At 40.0% G+C, this 16505-nt stretch overlaps 1 protein-coding gene across 1 annotated transcript in view; it reads right to left on the minus strand.

Annotated features, from left to right (window-relative positions):
- The window catches only part of VIPR2 (vasoactive intestinal peptide receptor 2), a 64447-nt gene that overhangs the window by 8157 nt on the left and 39785 nt on the right, over positions 1 to 16505 (minus strand). Inside the window, exons 5-8 of the mRNA XM_018572749.1 lie at positions 8178 to 8275; positions 2802 to 2928; positions 1417 to 1567; positions 433 to 493 (exon numbers count right to left, since the gene is read on the minus strand). Coding sequence (XP_018428251.1) covers positions 433 to 493; positions 1417 to 1567; positions 2802 to 2928; positions 8178 to 8275 — 437 coding nt within the window. The remainder of the gene's footprint in view (positions 1 to 432; positions 494 to 1416; positions 1568 to 2801; positions 2929 to 8177; positions 8276 to 16505) is intronic.

Consider the following 16505-nt stretch of genomic DNA (forward strand, 5'->3'; position numbering starts at 1 on the left):
GGGGGGCTTTGCCGGGTCTCAGGGGGGATTTGCAGGATTCAAAGGGGGCTCTGCAGCCTGCAAAGCCCACCACAGATCCTGCAGAGCCCCCCTGAGATCCTGCAGGGTCTCAGCAGGATCGGTGGGGGGCTTTGCTGGGTCCCAAGGGGGCTTTGCAGCATCTGGGGTGAGATCTGCGAGGTCTATCGGGACTGCAGGGTCTCAGGGGGTATGGTGGGCTTAGCAGCCTGAGACCCCGCAGAGCCCACCAAAGATCCTGTAGAGACCACCGCAGAGCCCACCTGAGACCACAGCCAGGTGGGGTAAATGTAGTGTATGGCAGGGGCGCCCGAGTTTTGTCTTGCCTAGGGCAGCCCAAACCTAAATACACCACTGTATATGGTAACCTGTTTATATTTTGACTAAGGTTTATGCAAAGTAAAGCATGCTTACCCACGGTCTTCTAAATAAATTCTTGTAACTATCCATACAATACTACATATGGTGGGAATACCTAAGGAAGAAAACAGTAAAAGAAGTCAGGGTGTAAAAAAACAAAACAAGTTTGGTCACCATAGCAATTTACATTTCTAATTTAAATTTAAAACATGCATCATTTTTTTCTGCTATCTACTATAGTTTATTAAAGTGTAAATCCAGCTCTGTAAAATGTAACCTATACAGTAGAACTGCAATATGGGAAATTATATAATTTATTTTATTTTTAATCAAAAAACCTTTACGTGTCATGCTGTTTTTATTTATGATCCTAAAACTGTAAAACTCAAATGTATATTCTATGCACTTCAAAAACCTTTACTACAACTCTATTGGAATACTTAAACACATTGAAAGAAAAGATGACCCAGTCATATTTCATAGCACACTGGGATTTAGTGATCATGCAGAACCTATTGCTTCTAACTTCTTTTTTTTATTGAAGTTGCAAGAAATGTATAATAAGATTACTATGTCTGGTCTTAGCATTCCTATTAACAAATCTGTTCTTTACTGAGCTCATTCTCTTCAATGTATGCAAAACTGAATGCATCAGAGCAGTGAGATATTCCCCTCTACCTCCCTCTGCTCTGATCAGGGTGAATTTCAATCAGAGATAGAGTCTGAAGGCAAGCTTTGTCTTTAAAAACCCATCAAAATCACAAGTTCACCCCGTAGTATATCTTAGATGCTGTAGAAAGATTATTTAACACTAATATAAATAGTAACCCAATACCGACAGTGTTTCCTTATAAGCATTTTCCCCAAATGGTTTTAATTAAGAAACATGAGAGCTAATTATTTTTACAAACAAAAAATAGCCAGTTTCTATTATCACTACAATGCTGGGAAAGTGTAACTGGCAAGTCAGTTAATTATATCCATCCCCTATAATATATATATTGTAAAATAATGTAAGAAGTGGTAAATTAAACATACCCCATCCAATAAACAGGTATATAGTAAAATGTCTGTTTGGAGAGAAGATCACCACAAGAAGTGTATGTAGGTAAAGTCCTTCTACCAGCAACCAGTAGAAATTTGCTGTCACACAATAATGAAAAAACACTAAGATAATCTTGCAGCCAACCTGTAACATAAAATGCCAACATTCACAGTTTAAATGTATTTTGAGGGGAGGTTTGTACACAGTATATACACACGCACACGCACACAGTTTATATAAATAAATATTTAAAAAATATATTTATTCTATGCATTTTTTTTAAATCGATCTATCCACACTATATGGCCAGGGTCTGAGTGGACGTCTAGAGACGCCCGCTCAGATCTAGAGAGCTCCTGGCCGGCCGTTTTTTTACTACGGCCGGCCCGGAGGCAGTTAAACTTATATGAGCTTTTGCTTATCCCAATTGCACATCCCAATCCAAAACCATGGCCTCTGTGGCTATAACAGCCTTTGCTCTTCTAGGAAGGCTTTGCTCACGATTCTGGAGTATTTCTGTAGGAATTTATGCCTATTAAAAAAAGTAATAGTGAGGTCAGGTACTGATGTTGTTGAAGGTGTTCAGTAGGGTTGAGGTCAGGACTCAAGTTCCTGCACACCTAACTTGTCAACGCATATCTTAATGTACCTGATTTTGTGCACAGAGGCACAGTCATGCTGGAATAGGAAAGGGACTTCCTTAAACTGTTGCTACAAGGTTGGAAGTGCACGAATGTCTAAAATGTTTTTGTATGCTGTTGTATTAATTGTACCCTTAACTGGAAACACCTGAATCATTTGAAGGGCATCCACATACCTTTGACCATATAGTTGTAGATATGATGTTCACAATTTCACAATCTTTTATCTATCTATCTATCTATCTATCTATCTATCTATCTATCTATCTATCTATCTATCTATCTATCTATCTATCTATCTATCTATCTAATCTCTCTGTCTGTTATTAAAAATGTACTTTAGTCTGTGGCAGTGGTTTAATTACTAGCATTTACCATGGGTACATTCCGAGGTTTAATGTGGCTAATTAAGATAGTAATCAATGGTCTTTCTAATGAAACTTGGGCAGCGGACCTACAACTGCTTTCATGTTGCTAGATATGTCCAATCTGGATTCTCAGGATATCTTTCACTGGAGGATGGGGCAGATGTGGTAAACATGTTAGTTCCAGCTCTGCCTAAACAGTATCTGAATGGATGATAGTGTATTAGAATCATGTGCATTTCAACTATCATTGTCCCATTATTGGAAAATTAGCTTTTTAGGTGCTATACCCTGGCCAATAGTCATCCTTGTTGATAGGCATCTTACACTAACCATTCATTCCATCACATGCAATGCACAAAGTGTAATTACCAGAGAGTCTGGACAGGAATATGAACTGGAGTACAGAAAATCATCCTTCACTAATACAGAAATAGCTTTCAAAATAAATGAGAGGAACAAATTCAGGTGGATGTAGTTCCTCGTACAATGCAGCTTTCTGGAATGAAGAAGTAAAAAAATATAAACATTCAAAATATTGTAATGTGTGCATTCAAATACAATATGCTTGCCAATGTTATACGTAGGTATGGGTTCTTTTATTCTAAATAGTTGATACCTTTACAATGCCATCATTGGAAGGATAACCTTAGTGTCTATGAGAATCAGGGACTGATGCACTCTCCCCTACCATTAACATTAAAATGCACACTCTATCAACTCATTTTTGTTCATTGAACAATCATTTACACAGAAGATAACTTGTACTTCTAGTCTAAGTATAGATAGAATAAGGATTTAAAATGGCATATTTTTTGCTTGAGATTTTAGGCTTTTTTGTCTGTTGCTAACCCTAACCTACAGAGATTTTATTGTCCACTTCTTTTGTATTATCTATTACCTGGGCTAATTCAAAGACAAATGTTCTAAATAAACATTCCTGATACGGGAGACACTCTGAAATGTGTTCAATATTAAAGCATATGTAAGGGCTTTTGAGGTATCAAGATAGTCAATACAAAACTGTATTAAAACTACATCTTTATTGATACAAAATAAAAAAATGAGTTTACATAGTTAAACTACATAAAAATAGAGATCCTTCCTTTAAATTTAGCATACAGTCATGACCTCCCTTATATAGATACCAGCAGTGTTGATTAATTGTCCGATGACCACAGAGAGTCCAATAAGTGCGATATTATCATGATGTCATGGTATCCAAGGGTGCCATTACTCCTCCTCTCTGAAATGTGTTGGCAACACATATGTCGGAGCAATAAACCTATCTGTGCCTGATTTTTGTCATTGAGGATTGCCCCTGCAATGTGGGGTTAAGCACTCGCTGAATTGTTTTCTAATTCAGTTAACTTTTTTTCTGTCTACATCTCTACCATAGGAGAAGAATTCCTCTTTAAGACAGCTGTTACCGTAACAGGTGACAATTGTAAAATTTTAAATGTCCTATTACTTGTAAAAGAAGCCGTGGACATGTCAAACCATAGGTCCTAGGAGTAGGACTTTACTTAAGGCATATAGGATCTTCACTTTGTAAGGGAATATTCACTTTGCATGGCAATTTTCCTTAGGTTTAGTATATGAAGTGAAGCTCTGTTGACTTCCATCAGCTAATCACGTGCAAGCAAAGTACATTTTTTTATTTTTATTTTCCTTGCACATGATTGGGTATGCTTTGCAAAGTGAGTTTTCATCACATTCAATAAGCTACATAAGTATTCCAAAGTGAACAGCCTGTTTCCCTTCAGTAAATAAACCCCAACCCCAAAGAAAATTTTAGTAATTTCACATTATGGTGATACAAGACATCAAATGCATTTCAGGGGTTTAGACACTACCCCTTCATCAGGGTTGCAGTAAAAAGCAATAAAGGTAAAAAAAGAAACAATTGGACATATTATTATGTATTATAAAAATGATAAAAAGGTCATATACAAAACTGGTGGTATCTAATCAACTGTTAAAAAATTAATAAAATTACTAATAATTAACACAAATCAATCATGGACTGTTAAAACACCCAAGCGGGCTATTACTGATGTTATTTCAAATGTTACCTCATATTGTACTAGAAAAACACTTTACACAACATTATTGGTGCTAGTATTATTTTGACTGTCTTCTACCCTTTAATGTGAATTACTTAAAATGTTCTAGGACTTATGCTGTGGCGCTTCCACTGCTGCTCTTGGACTTTTCGCAGAAACCCCACTAGTGCCACTGCACTACATGGTTCAACCTCTCCAAAGCTAGTTAGCTTTATTGTTTGAACCATTCGTTGCAATATCGGACATCATAAACAGGAGGTGATTTATGGTCATATACAATATATACTGTATATACACTATATTGCCAAAAGTATTGGGACGCCTGCCTTTACACACACATGAACTTTAATGGTATCCCAGTCTTGGTCCACAGGGTTCAATATTGAGTTGGCCCACCCTGTGCAGCTTTAACAGCTTTTCTGGGAAGGCGTCCACAAGGTTTAGGAGTGTGTCTATGGGAATGTTTGACCATTCTTCCAGAAGCGCATTTGTGAGGTCAGGTACTGATGTTGGACAAGAAGGCCTGGCTCGCAGTCTCTGCTCTAATTCATCCCAAAGGTGTTCTATCGGGTTGAGGTCAGGACTCTGTGCAGGCCAGTCAAGTTCCTCCACCCCAAACTTGCTCATCCATGTCTTTATGGACCTTGCTTTGTGCACTGGTGCACAGTCATGTTAAAACAGGAAGGGACCATCCCCAAACTATTCCCACAAAGTTGGGAGCATGAAATTGTCCAAAATGTCTTGGTATGCTGATGCTTTAAGAGTTCCCTTCACTGGAACTAAGGGGCCAAATCCAACCCCTGAAAAATAACCCCGCACCATAATCCCCCCTCCACCAGACTTTACACTTAGCACAATGCAGTCAGACAGGTACCGTTCTCCTGGCAACCGCCAAACCCAGACACGTCCATGGGATTGCCAGACAGAGAAGCATGATTTGTCACTCCAAAGAACACGTTTCCACTTCTCTAGAGTCCAGTGGCAGTGTGCTTTACACCACTGCATCCGATGCTTTGTATTGCACTTGGTGATGTAAGGCTTGGATGCAGCTACACGGCCATGGAAACTCATTGCATGAAGCTCTCTACGCACTGTTGTTGTGCCAATCTGAAGGCCACATTAAGTTTGGTGGTCTGTAGCTATTGACTATGCAAACAGTTGACAACTTCTGTGCACTGTGTGCTTCAGCATGCGCTGACCCCGCTTTGTCATTTTACGTAGCCTACCACTTCATTTCTGAGTTGCTATTGTTCCCAGTTGCTTCCACTCTGTTATAATACCACTAACAGTTGACTGTGGGATATTTAGTAGCAAGGAAATTTCATGGAACACCTGAATCCAATGATTTGGAAATATAGTGTATATCAATATTCCAATTTAGCAATAAAAACGTGGTAAAAACAGTGCTCCTAACCCTATTGTGCTCCTATCCAAAATGCAAAAACAAAGTCTTTGGATATACAGTAGATACACTTTCATGACACTGTCCTAGTTTTTTTGCCCAACAAAAGACATTTGTAACATGTAAAGGCTTTTCAGTTTAAAAGCAAAAGAATGTAGCTGCTGATTTTGTTGATGCTCAGTTGGTGTAAAATATTTAATTGTTAACTTGCCTAAGGTTATTACCTCTCAGCAAGTCTCCCTCATTTCATCCTTGAAGGTCATGAAAGATAATTCAGTGCAGGCTAATATTGTCTCACAACAGGAATCACAGCCCTTTTCTATTAAATGTGTAAAACAATTTTGGCATCAGATTAAAAAAAGCAAAAGAAACACAGTCTATCCAACAGGAATTCACCAATGTGATATTGAACTGACAAATGTAATTAAATGTTCTCATATCTTTTATTTGTGTTTGGTGTAGCTTTCAAGGACTTCTTTTGAAGGAAATTATTGGCAAAAATAAAAATCAATGTTTTCCCTTATTTTATACCCATCTCATACACTATGGGTAACCAAAAGTCCAAGGCTACAAATAAGTGGAGAAATGTACATTTTACCAAAGTGTTGTGTGATATAGGAATTATAGACTTTATAAGGATGTCTCCAGCATTGACATTGGCAGTGCCACCAGTGGTCACTACAAGCACCCATCTGCATTACATTGGGGATATGCGGTAAGGAGTGCAGGAAGACACGTCTTCATCATATAGGAATTATGTACACAGAAGGGCATCAAGTATCTCTACCTGGCCATCATGTGCACTATAACTTAGTGCACTCTATGGAGGCCAAATAAAAACAAATGTCTTAAGGTGGCACTTCAGGCAAAAAGCGAAAATACAGATGAATGGCATATGTGTTTACTGTTTTACCTGCTAACACAATTTTAATTTTGGGCAGCTATTTATGTGATGCACATAGCACTGCTAGTTGGTTAAATCTGCTCCTTTTTGGTCTAGTATTCCTTCTGTCCATGTGAGTTTCCTGCTTCCTGGGTCAACTCACTGGGCAGATGCTGATTAATTGTGAGGAGACTGGAGCTGGAGATGTGACATAGGAAGCTACATTGCTTAAAAGGGAACTATGGGGTAACCTTTCTATCCCATAGTTCTCTTTAGGGTCACGGGAGGACATATACTAGCATCCTTCCTTGACCCAAAGCTCAGTATATAGCGAGCTACAGTGCGCTATATACTGAGAGCGCTGCAGCCAGGATGGATCCCGACAATGCTTTTGAGATCCACCTAGCTGCGTGAGTGACAGCTGGTTCTGCCTATCTAGAGGCAGAGCCCTCTGTGCCCGCCCCCTCCACCGTCCGTTCCTCCCGTCAGCGCTGGAGGATTGGCGCGGGGAGGGGGGGAATCCCTGGGGGGAACGGTGACTGACAGTCACCGCTCTTTGCAGGGAGATGATCGGAAAGTGAGGGAGCGACGGTATGTGTCGCTCCCTCCCTCAGGGAAGTGTAATTGATGCAGACCATGGAGCTTTGCTCATTGGTCTGCATCAATTACACTTCCCTTTATAAAGCTGTATGAGTGAGGCAGTGGATATGTTCTGACGAAGGGGGCGTGGCCCCGGAAACGCGTCATCACAGGAGTCCCGTGCTGACACACAGGCATATGTGCAGCCGTTCTACAGTTATCGCATAGGCTCGTTTTTATGCTTTTATTGATCCACTTTTGTGAGTATGTTTTTACTCTGTATTTTTACTCATAATCATTAAAACCCTCTACACTAGGGTGGGCGCCCTTCTCTTTTCTTTTTCCCCACTAATAACAACCAGTTATACACTAAAAAGAAAAAAAAGCACACATAGAATGAACACTTAATGAACCAAACTAAACTACAGTAAAAAGACACCCTATAAATAAAATTAAAAAGTAGATTTTTTTAAGCAAACAGCTCAAAGAGCAAAAACAGAACTTTCAGCTTTGGCAACATTTCACTGATGGCAAAAATGGAATTTCATGGCAAAATCAATTTCACTAAAATCACTCCACTCATCCCTAATAATGAAATAATCAATTAATATCTTAGTTTCCCTCATAAGGAGACTAAGTTCTTGGTAAGGCAAACTAAAGAATGGGCTAAGAAGAACAGGCTGGCTTCAATTATGTTAATCAAAACAGATTTTACAAAATATATTAGATTGTCGTTGCACATGACTCTAACAAATATTGTGTTTGTTTAAATGCACATTTTTACAACATAAAAGTATAAAACATGCTTATTTACTTACCTAAATAAACAAAGAATTGCACTTCCTACTGTAAGTGCTATGAGTGAAGCACTGTGACCAAACGTGTAGATAGCTTTCACTATGATATAGAAAGACAGCTGCAAATGCAATGAAAGTAAATTAGTACCTACGTGGATTTATATTAACGGAAAACAACAATTCAGAAGTACATATTACACAGTTCTGCTGACTGACTGACTGCATTTGCTGCTGTCTCCAGACATTCTGCGTTGAAAGCTCTAGGGGAATATGTGGTGAAGAATCCCCAACTCCTATGTGATCACATTAGTGTATCACTTACAGTTCCAACAAAATTTTACTAATGTGAGGCTTGACGCTACTTGGCTATTCTCATCTTTGGGTTCACCACCAGCAAGCACTGAGATACACAATATGGCAATCTATATTTAAAATCCAAAGTCATAGATATAGATAAACTTTGAACTAACAACCTCCATTTTCATAGTCATACCTCTGCTCCTCATTTTTCTGCTACAGCAGCTTTGCAGGGAGTCTAACTATGACTGTATAGTCCAATAGGCACCAAAATTAGTCTCAGCACACTCGGTAATATAAAAGACCTGGGTAAAAAAAGATGTATGACTTCCCCTTCTCTGCAATACAGGTCTGTGTGAGGACAAGTGCTGAGGGTTATGGTTGTTACTCAGCTTTGCGAGAAAAAGGTATTTTAAAGACCAATTTAAGCTTTACTTTTTTCTATGTATTCAGGCTGCATAACACATAAAGAACATCCCCTTTTCTTACTATCTGTGTCTATCAGTGTACTAATCTGCTCTATGTTAGCAGCATTCTGTAGAGCCAGACTGCTGCTTTTGCACAGAGCATAGTGACCACCATCTTCAGTGGTCCAACATGCCCCCTGCACAGTACTGCAATCAACAATGCTGCTCAGGGAGTAGGAGCATTGTTGATTGGAGTACCATGGAGGGGGTGTGAATTTGAACAAGTAAACAAAATTTAAATTGGGCTTTAGGGCATTTTCTAGCAAAGATCAAAAACTCCAAACAATTGGGAGTACTTGGACTATATCGTTAAAAATAGCCTAAAATTCTGCTCGTCTTTTACACCACAAGCAGTGGGCTGTATTTTTTAGTGCAGCCAAAATGCAAAGCCACAAAAATACTTTCCTTAATGCTTTCCATTCACACTATGGGGTTAATTTACTAAAAGCAAACAGGCCATTTACTTTGCAAGGAAATTTCCTTTTTGCAGGGGAATTTCCCCTCAGCTTAGTGAATGAGGTGAACCCCTGCTGTCTTCCATCATCCAATCATGTACAAGCAAAAATACAGTTTTTCTTTATTTTCCTTGGTCATGATTGGGTATTCTATGCAAAGTGAATTTTTACCACATTCACCGAGTTAAGGGAAAATTCCCCTGCAAAAAGAATTTGTTTTTGCAAAATTAATAGCCTATTTACCCTTACTAAATCAACCCCAATGTTGGATTGCTCTAACATTGTCAACATGCGTTAGACCTTGTTCACATGGCAGCTGAGGGACTATAAAAACAGGCAGTTGATCTGAGTTTTTACTGCCCCCGGACCGTCCACCCATCATGGATTGCTTTTCAGAGGGGTGGTGGAGCATGCCGCCTGCTGGAACGAGGCCTTACAAGGAAATCTGTAAACATTATTCATTGCTAGTTGTGCACAATAAAGATAAAAAGGATAATGCAACACATGTAAAAACACAGTGCAATGTGCTCCATAGAGAAATAAATAACTGCAATACATGTCAATGTGTGCACAATATGTATGTGTTTTCAGGTGTGTGTGAATAAACCCTCTATAATTACTTTTTCACAAGTTTATAACCTGCGGCTGACAAGGAAAGTTAGGGACAGTTGGTCTGTATATATGATAATTCAACATAAACATCTGAGAATGTTACCAGAAGGATTTACCCAAGTTTACTTCCTCTTAAGTATCCCCATTAACTGCATTATGTTCATTTTCAGGAACATGTATATCAGTCACTGACGTGACATGCAGTTCCTTAATTTATAAACCAGGAAACAGCTTTCTATCCTGTTAGAGCTCAGCTTTCAGACTACAAACAGTAATCAACCATGTTATTATTAGAACAGAATCTCCATATTTATTTCAGAACATTCTTAGGATGGCAGCAATGCATTTAGGGCTCTGGATGCCCAGACAATCCATTTCTCATGTGAGAGTGATTGCAGCAAGATTACCATGCACTTTTATATCAGACTTCTGTATTTTCTGCTCAGTGCCGTAATTAAACAAGCTTGGCGCCTCGTCTTGTGTGATGTTTATAAAGTGTAATTAGGCTCCATCAGATCCTGCAGTTTCTTCTCACACGAATAAACCCTATATTAAGTCCCCCTCATTTGTCTGTGACAAAATATGATTTTCTTCTCATATGTCACTTGCAGACCCATTGCTCAATGACAGATGCCACGGACAGAAGAGAAGTGTTTATATTTGTAACCCATGCTATGGGTATTTTTGGTTAATGGTGGAATCTATTACTATGTGACATAAACAAAGGAACTTGTATCAGGCTAGAGTGTGATAGAAGAAACTCCTCCATCAAGGACTGGTACACCTACAACAAAAAGTCAACAAGTAGCTATGACATTCACAAATAATTTTGTAAATGTACTCAAACTAGCAGAGGAAATTAGATATTTTGCATTTGTGTAACTCTACTGTGCAGTCTGTTTAAAGATGCCCATACACTGCACGTTTCTCGTATGAGAATCGCGGGAAATCCCGCGATCGTACGATAATCGTGCAGTGTATGGAAAGCGTGCGACCGGTTCTACTGTACGGTCGCACATCTTCCGTCGAACCAGCATGCTAGAAAACCCGCCGGGAATCATACGATTCTCGGTGAGTTAGTGGCCTGCTGGTTCGACAACTGCCGAACGGGCCGGTGTGCGCACACTGCCTGTTTGCAGTCATCATAAGCCCGCCCTTCATTACAGTCATCAGAAGCCCGCCCCTCAGGGGGGCGGACTTGCGATGATCGAAAGTACGATCTGCCTGTCCAAGATGGGCAGATCTTACGTTTTTTTAAGTACTTTACAACCCTCGCAAGACTTTCGTCTTGCGAGGGTTGTAAAGTGTATGGGCACCTTTAGGCATCATTTTCTATGAAGGGATATTTCAAAGAACCCTGTACTAGGGGTCACATGTTGGCTGCCTTTGCTGACTTTCTTCTTAAAATGATTCTGTAGCTAAAATAAATGTGTCAATGAAAGCTACATTGTAAAGAAGATTGTAAATACGCCCCTCACCCTTGCTGCAAACCTCACCTCAGGACGAGAGATCCTTTAACCTCCTGTAGACTGGCCACTGTAAATAACATAATAAGTCTGCAGCCGCATTGTTTCGGGAGGATGTACCTGATTTTCTATTTTATCCTTGAGTTGGGCTTTAAGCAACATTCATGGAACATTATATATTTTAAAATGGACTTCCTGCCCCTGTATAAAATGTACTTGTACTTGAAAAAAGTTGGAATCTATACTTACCTTACCCTTTCTTCCATCCGCATCAACTAAGTAAGGGTAACATGTTGATCCTTCCAGTGAGATTCCAGAAAAGATGAGGATCCCAAATCTCAGCTCTTGTATTCAGACAGCTCAGACTTGGACACCCGTGTCTGTCTGAATACCTGAACAGTGACTACATCTGGTAGGATGCAGTCACAATTCATCCAACAAGTTTCCATCCAGATCCTTTTAATTCCTATTCAGGACACAGCAACAAAGCAACATTTGCTTTAATACTCCATCACTTCATACGTTTTACATATGTTTAGCGCCAGGAGAAGAAGATGCTTGGTACTTTGGTGACTTATAGGACATAGGAAAGGAGTGCTGTTGAAGTCAAAGGAAGGTAATTATAGGTGTCTGGGGAGGTCTAAATGAAAGCAGAATTATAGTTTTTATAGAAATGGTAGCAGGTGGTGTTTTTTGGATGTGTAGGATGTCTATTTTAGCCATCTGCTAGCACATATTTTTTGCTTGTGAATGCGAAGTGCAGTGTGCAGTCTCAGCCCATTTCTGGCATCCTTATTATTTATCCTGAATTCTGGATAATGTAACTTCAGCACACATGCACAGGAGTTACATAATCAGTGACCACCCAATGGCCAAAGAAAGAATTTGTTGGATCCAGAAGAAGAGCAGAAAAAAGACAGCATCAGTGGTAAAGGGAAAATCTGGTGGCAAATGCTGCCACGGCCACCCCTCACTGATGTTCTAGTGTAACCACATGAGTCCCAGTCAACATTTAAAAATGGCACTGGGATAGTGGCTATTCATTTTAATACAGCAGCCATCTTTTGCAGGCCCCTGCCGGCACTAGGACCACAGCTATGAGACAAGGCTACTGGAAGTAAGGAGATTACGGAGGGATATGATTTTTGATGTACAAGATGTTCAATGGTGATAGCAACATCAGCAATAAAGTTTTTACGGTAAACACCATAACAAAGACAAGAGGCCACCACCTAAAATTGGTGGAGAAAAGATTTCAGCACAAGGGGCGTAGGGGCTTCTTCTCAGTTAGAGCCGTTAGGGTTTGGAAGTCGCTGCCGCAAGCAGTGATTTCAGCTGAGAGTGTTGAATCATTCAATAAACATTTGGATGATTTCCTCAGAGACCGTAACATTTAGGGGTACAGGTACTCTTAAGAACAAGATCACACAGGGATCACGCATACACATGCAGAATCACATGCATACACGCAATAGGTTGAACTTGATGGACCTGTGTCTTTATTCAACTTCAAATACTATGTAACTGTGTAACTCCATAGGCTAACGAATGTAAACACTATGCTTCCATTCCATTACATTAGGAGGGTAGTGATATCATGAGTGATGTCACAGAGTTTCGGTGGGTCACAGCCCATCTTTATGAAGGCTTTTATCATAAGCTCTTTCAAATACCTGTTAGTGCCCCAACCCTCTTTTTGAAAAATGATGCCGGATGATCTGGAGACATATGCTTAATTGCAATCCTGTGAAAAAGTTGCCATCATGCTAATTTGTGCCCTTATCTTCCTGACTTATTCTAATCTTAATGTTATGCTAGCAATTTACACACATTCCCCCCCCCCCCCTGTGTGTGTTGCACTGTAGCGTTGAAAAAGAAATAAAGCTCTCATAAAGTGAAATGCATACATCCACTGTATCATTTTGCCATTTCCACTATGTTACATAAATGTAAATAATGTGATATCGTTGGAATCAGCAAACTTTGTTGATTATATTTTGGTATAAATATATGAGGGTGTGTAAATTAGGTAAGCATTGCATTGGGGGGGAAAAAATTACAGAAAAATGCATTTTGTTTTTTGCTTATTTACTATTTATTCTAAACAAAAAAACAAGACAATAAAAATACATATATCACAATTTGCTGAACATTATAATATATTAATCAGCAGAACACATAGTTCAAACATATGGATTTCAACTGTAATTAGCTGTGTGCCTATGCTTGAAATTTGAAGAAAAACAGCATAGATGTAAATTATTATTTACGGCTGTATGATGTGACAGGTGCACTTATGACAAATTACTTTTATGTGTTTTTTGGAGGAACAATTTAAAAAGCTTACAAAAGAAGCATAAAAATATTGTAAATTATGGCAAGAGCAGCTCATTTCCAGAGGCATGAGTAAAAAATGAGATCTGTGTATTGGAAAGGGAAGGTCACCTCTATTTTGTTTGAGTACAGGAGACACACCAGTCAACATTTAAAAATTCCTGGCGGAGAGCCTAGAGAGGGAGTCGTATTTGTCACTTTAAGTCACCACATAAAGATCAGTTGTTCTCTAGACTACAGAATATTACGCACATAAACCTAGATGATGAACTTTGCTGACTGCATCTCCTGTCATAATATGAGATTCACAAATGTTATAACATCATAAGGCGCCCTGATATCAACAGATGACGCAAAGGTACATTAATATATTTCTATATTGGTTTTACTTATTTCAGCATTGCTGCATTCGCAGTATGGGATTTGTGGGTCAGTGCTCAAGGCTAAAGTAAAACAGTGGTGGGCTCCGTAATGCAATAATCATAATTCATGTTTGCATGTCCCTTCATTTTTGCTTTGTCTGACCACTTATGGATAAACCCAGCAATACATTTGCTGGGTTTTTTAAGGGCAGAGAGGATAGAGCTTTGATAGATGAATCAAAAGGCTGTGGATTAGCCATGCATCTCATGACAGGAAGGTAGGAAGTTCCAGTGGTTCCTCAGTCAATAAATCAAACAGCGTGCTGCCTCCAGCAAAGGATACAGGCTCAAAGCTTTGCAAAAATGATAAAACCGCACAGTTGGTTACAGAAGGGGTGGAGCCTATAGATAATGTAATCATCATTCCAACACGGCAACATGATCTCTGAATACAGTCCTGGAGGTCGCTGGTCCATATAACTTATTACTGAAATATTTCAGGATACTTTTTTAATACAGGAAACAGTAAAATATTATTTTAAGTCAAACAAAGGGCTAAAGTTAAACTTGCACTGAGAGGGTTAAGTGCTCGTTTGTATCTTCGTGCTAAAATAACAACGATATACTCACCCAACGTTCAGAGCCAGCCAGCTGTCACGGCGCTCCCTCCAGCCTATCCCATCCTCCGTAGCAGATTGGAATGTTCCTCAGCATCCTCACGTCTATGCACAGTGTATAGACGTGATGATTTACTAGACCTTAGACCACTGCAGATGAGGGGGGGGGGGAGACATTCCAGAGACCCATCGAAGAAGAAGCCAGCTCAACGCTTCGGGTGAGTATATCTATGGTTTGTTTTTTGCAGTGCAGGGGTAGCCCCACTGTAAGGGTTAATCAGAAAAGGATGATTGAATCCAGCACAACCTCACTTTATTTACTGAGCTTATTGAAAATGAGCTTTGCTCAGTGAAACGCCTGTAGTCCTTTAGTAAATCAACCCCCATCTATTCCTGATGGCTTCACATATACTTTAAGAAATATACAACATAATGATGTTTGGCATCCAGCTAATTATATTGTACTTGTAGGGCTGCGGAAATTAACGATTCATTTCTCGAATAATTGTTAAAATTTTTGATCAATTAAAATTCTTTTGATCAAAAATGAAAACTCGCCTCTCCGCCGGCTTCCGGGTCTTACGGGAGTCCCGTGGGAGATCCGGTGACGTCACGGACATCGACGTCACCGGACTCCTCCCCCCTTCCCCAAGTGGCTCTGTTTGCTAACGAAGGGAAGGGGGAGGAGTCCGGTGACGTCACGGGCATCAATGTCACCGGACTCCTCCCCCCTTCCCTTCGTTAGCCGAAGGAGCTACTTGGGCCGGTGATCTGTCGACACTTATCGAGTTCTGCGACCACTTGACTTCCGGTTTCTTTACAACTAAGAGGTATGCCGAAGAAACTTGTTCTGCACGAGCGCCAGCAAAGGCATTGGCCTATACACATACAGCACAGCAATGAAGTAATAAAATGAACTAGGATCACACTAATCCAGCACGTTATTATTCTGAGTTGCCCCACTCAAGCGGCGGCCATATTGAGTGGGGCACGTGAGATTAATAATGTGCTGGATTAGTGTGATCCTAGTTCATTTTATTACTTCATTGCTGTGCTGTATATGTATGGCCAATGTAGTTGGATCTGTACGTGCGTTATAATTAATCGATTAAAAATGTTTGCGATTAATCGAACACGAAAATTTTAATCAGTAACAGCCCTAGTTTATAGCTATGGGGTGCGGTATCATGGTCTTCCTCTGCTGAACATTACCTATTTAAAACCCAGCTAACTATAAATTAAATGCTTCAGCACAATTACTTTTTAAGGGAAAAAGCATTTTCTTTGACCGTTATTGCTCAGGGGTGGCAGAGTTTTAGAAACACGATGAAAACTATATATGATGTCCTGACTCTGTTCCTGTAAATATAAATTTCAAATGTAACCCAACTGTTCTTTTACACAGTGGCTTAGTGGCTTGAAGCACTGGAGGCCCCCGGTTTGAATCCCGGTCAAGACACTATCTGCATGGAGTATGCATGTTCTTCCTCCCACACTCCAAAAACATGCTGGAAGGTAAATTGGCCCTAGTATGTGTGTACAATAGGGACCTTAGATTGAGGCCCCGGCAGCCAGGCAGTGACAGGCGGGCGGGCTGGGCAGAGAAAACTAGCCAGAAATGCAGACAAATAATGGGGCAGCACAGAGGCCTCAGCCGCGAGGACCCAGCAGCAGCCACCTGATACAAAGACCCGCCCAGGGGCGGACTGGGCCGGGGGGCAATTGCCCCCCGGGCCTCT

Source organism: Nanorana parkeri, unplaced genomic scaffold (genome assembly GCF_000935625.1).
Source record: "Nanorana parkeri isolate BGI_ZX_2015 unplaced genomic scaffold, ASM93562v1 scaffold2119, whole genome shotgun sequence".
Lineage (NCBI taxonomy): Eukaryota > Metazoa > Chordata > Amphibia > Anura > Dicroglossidae > Nanorana > Nanorana parkeri.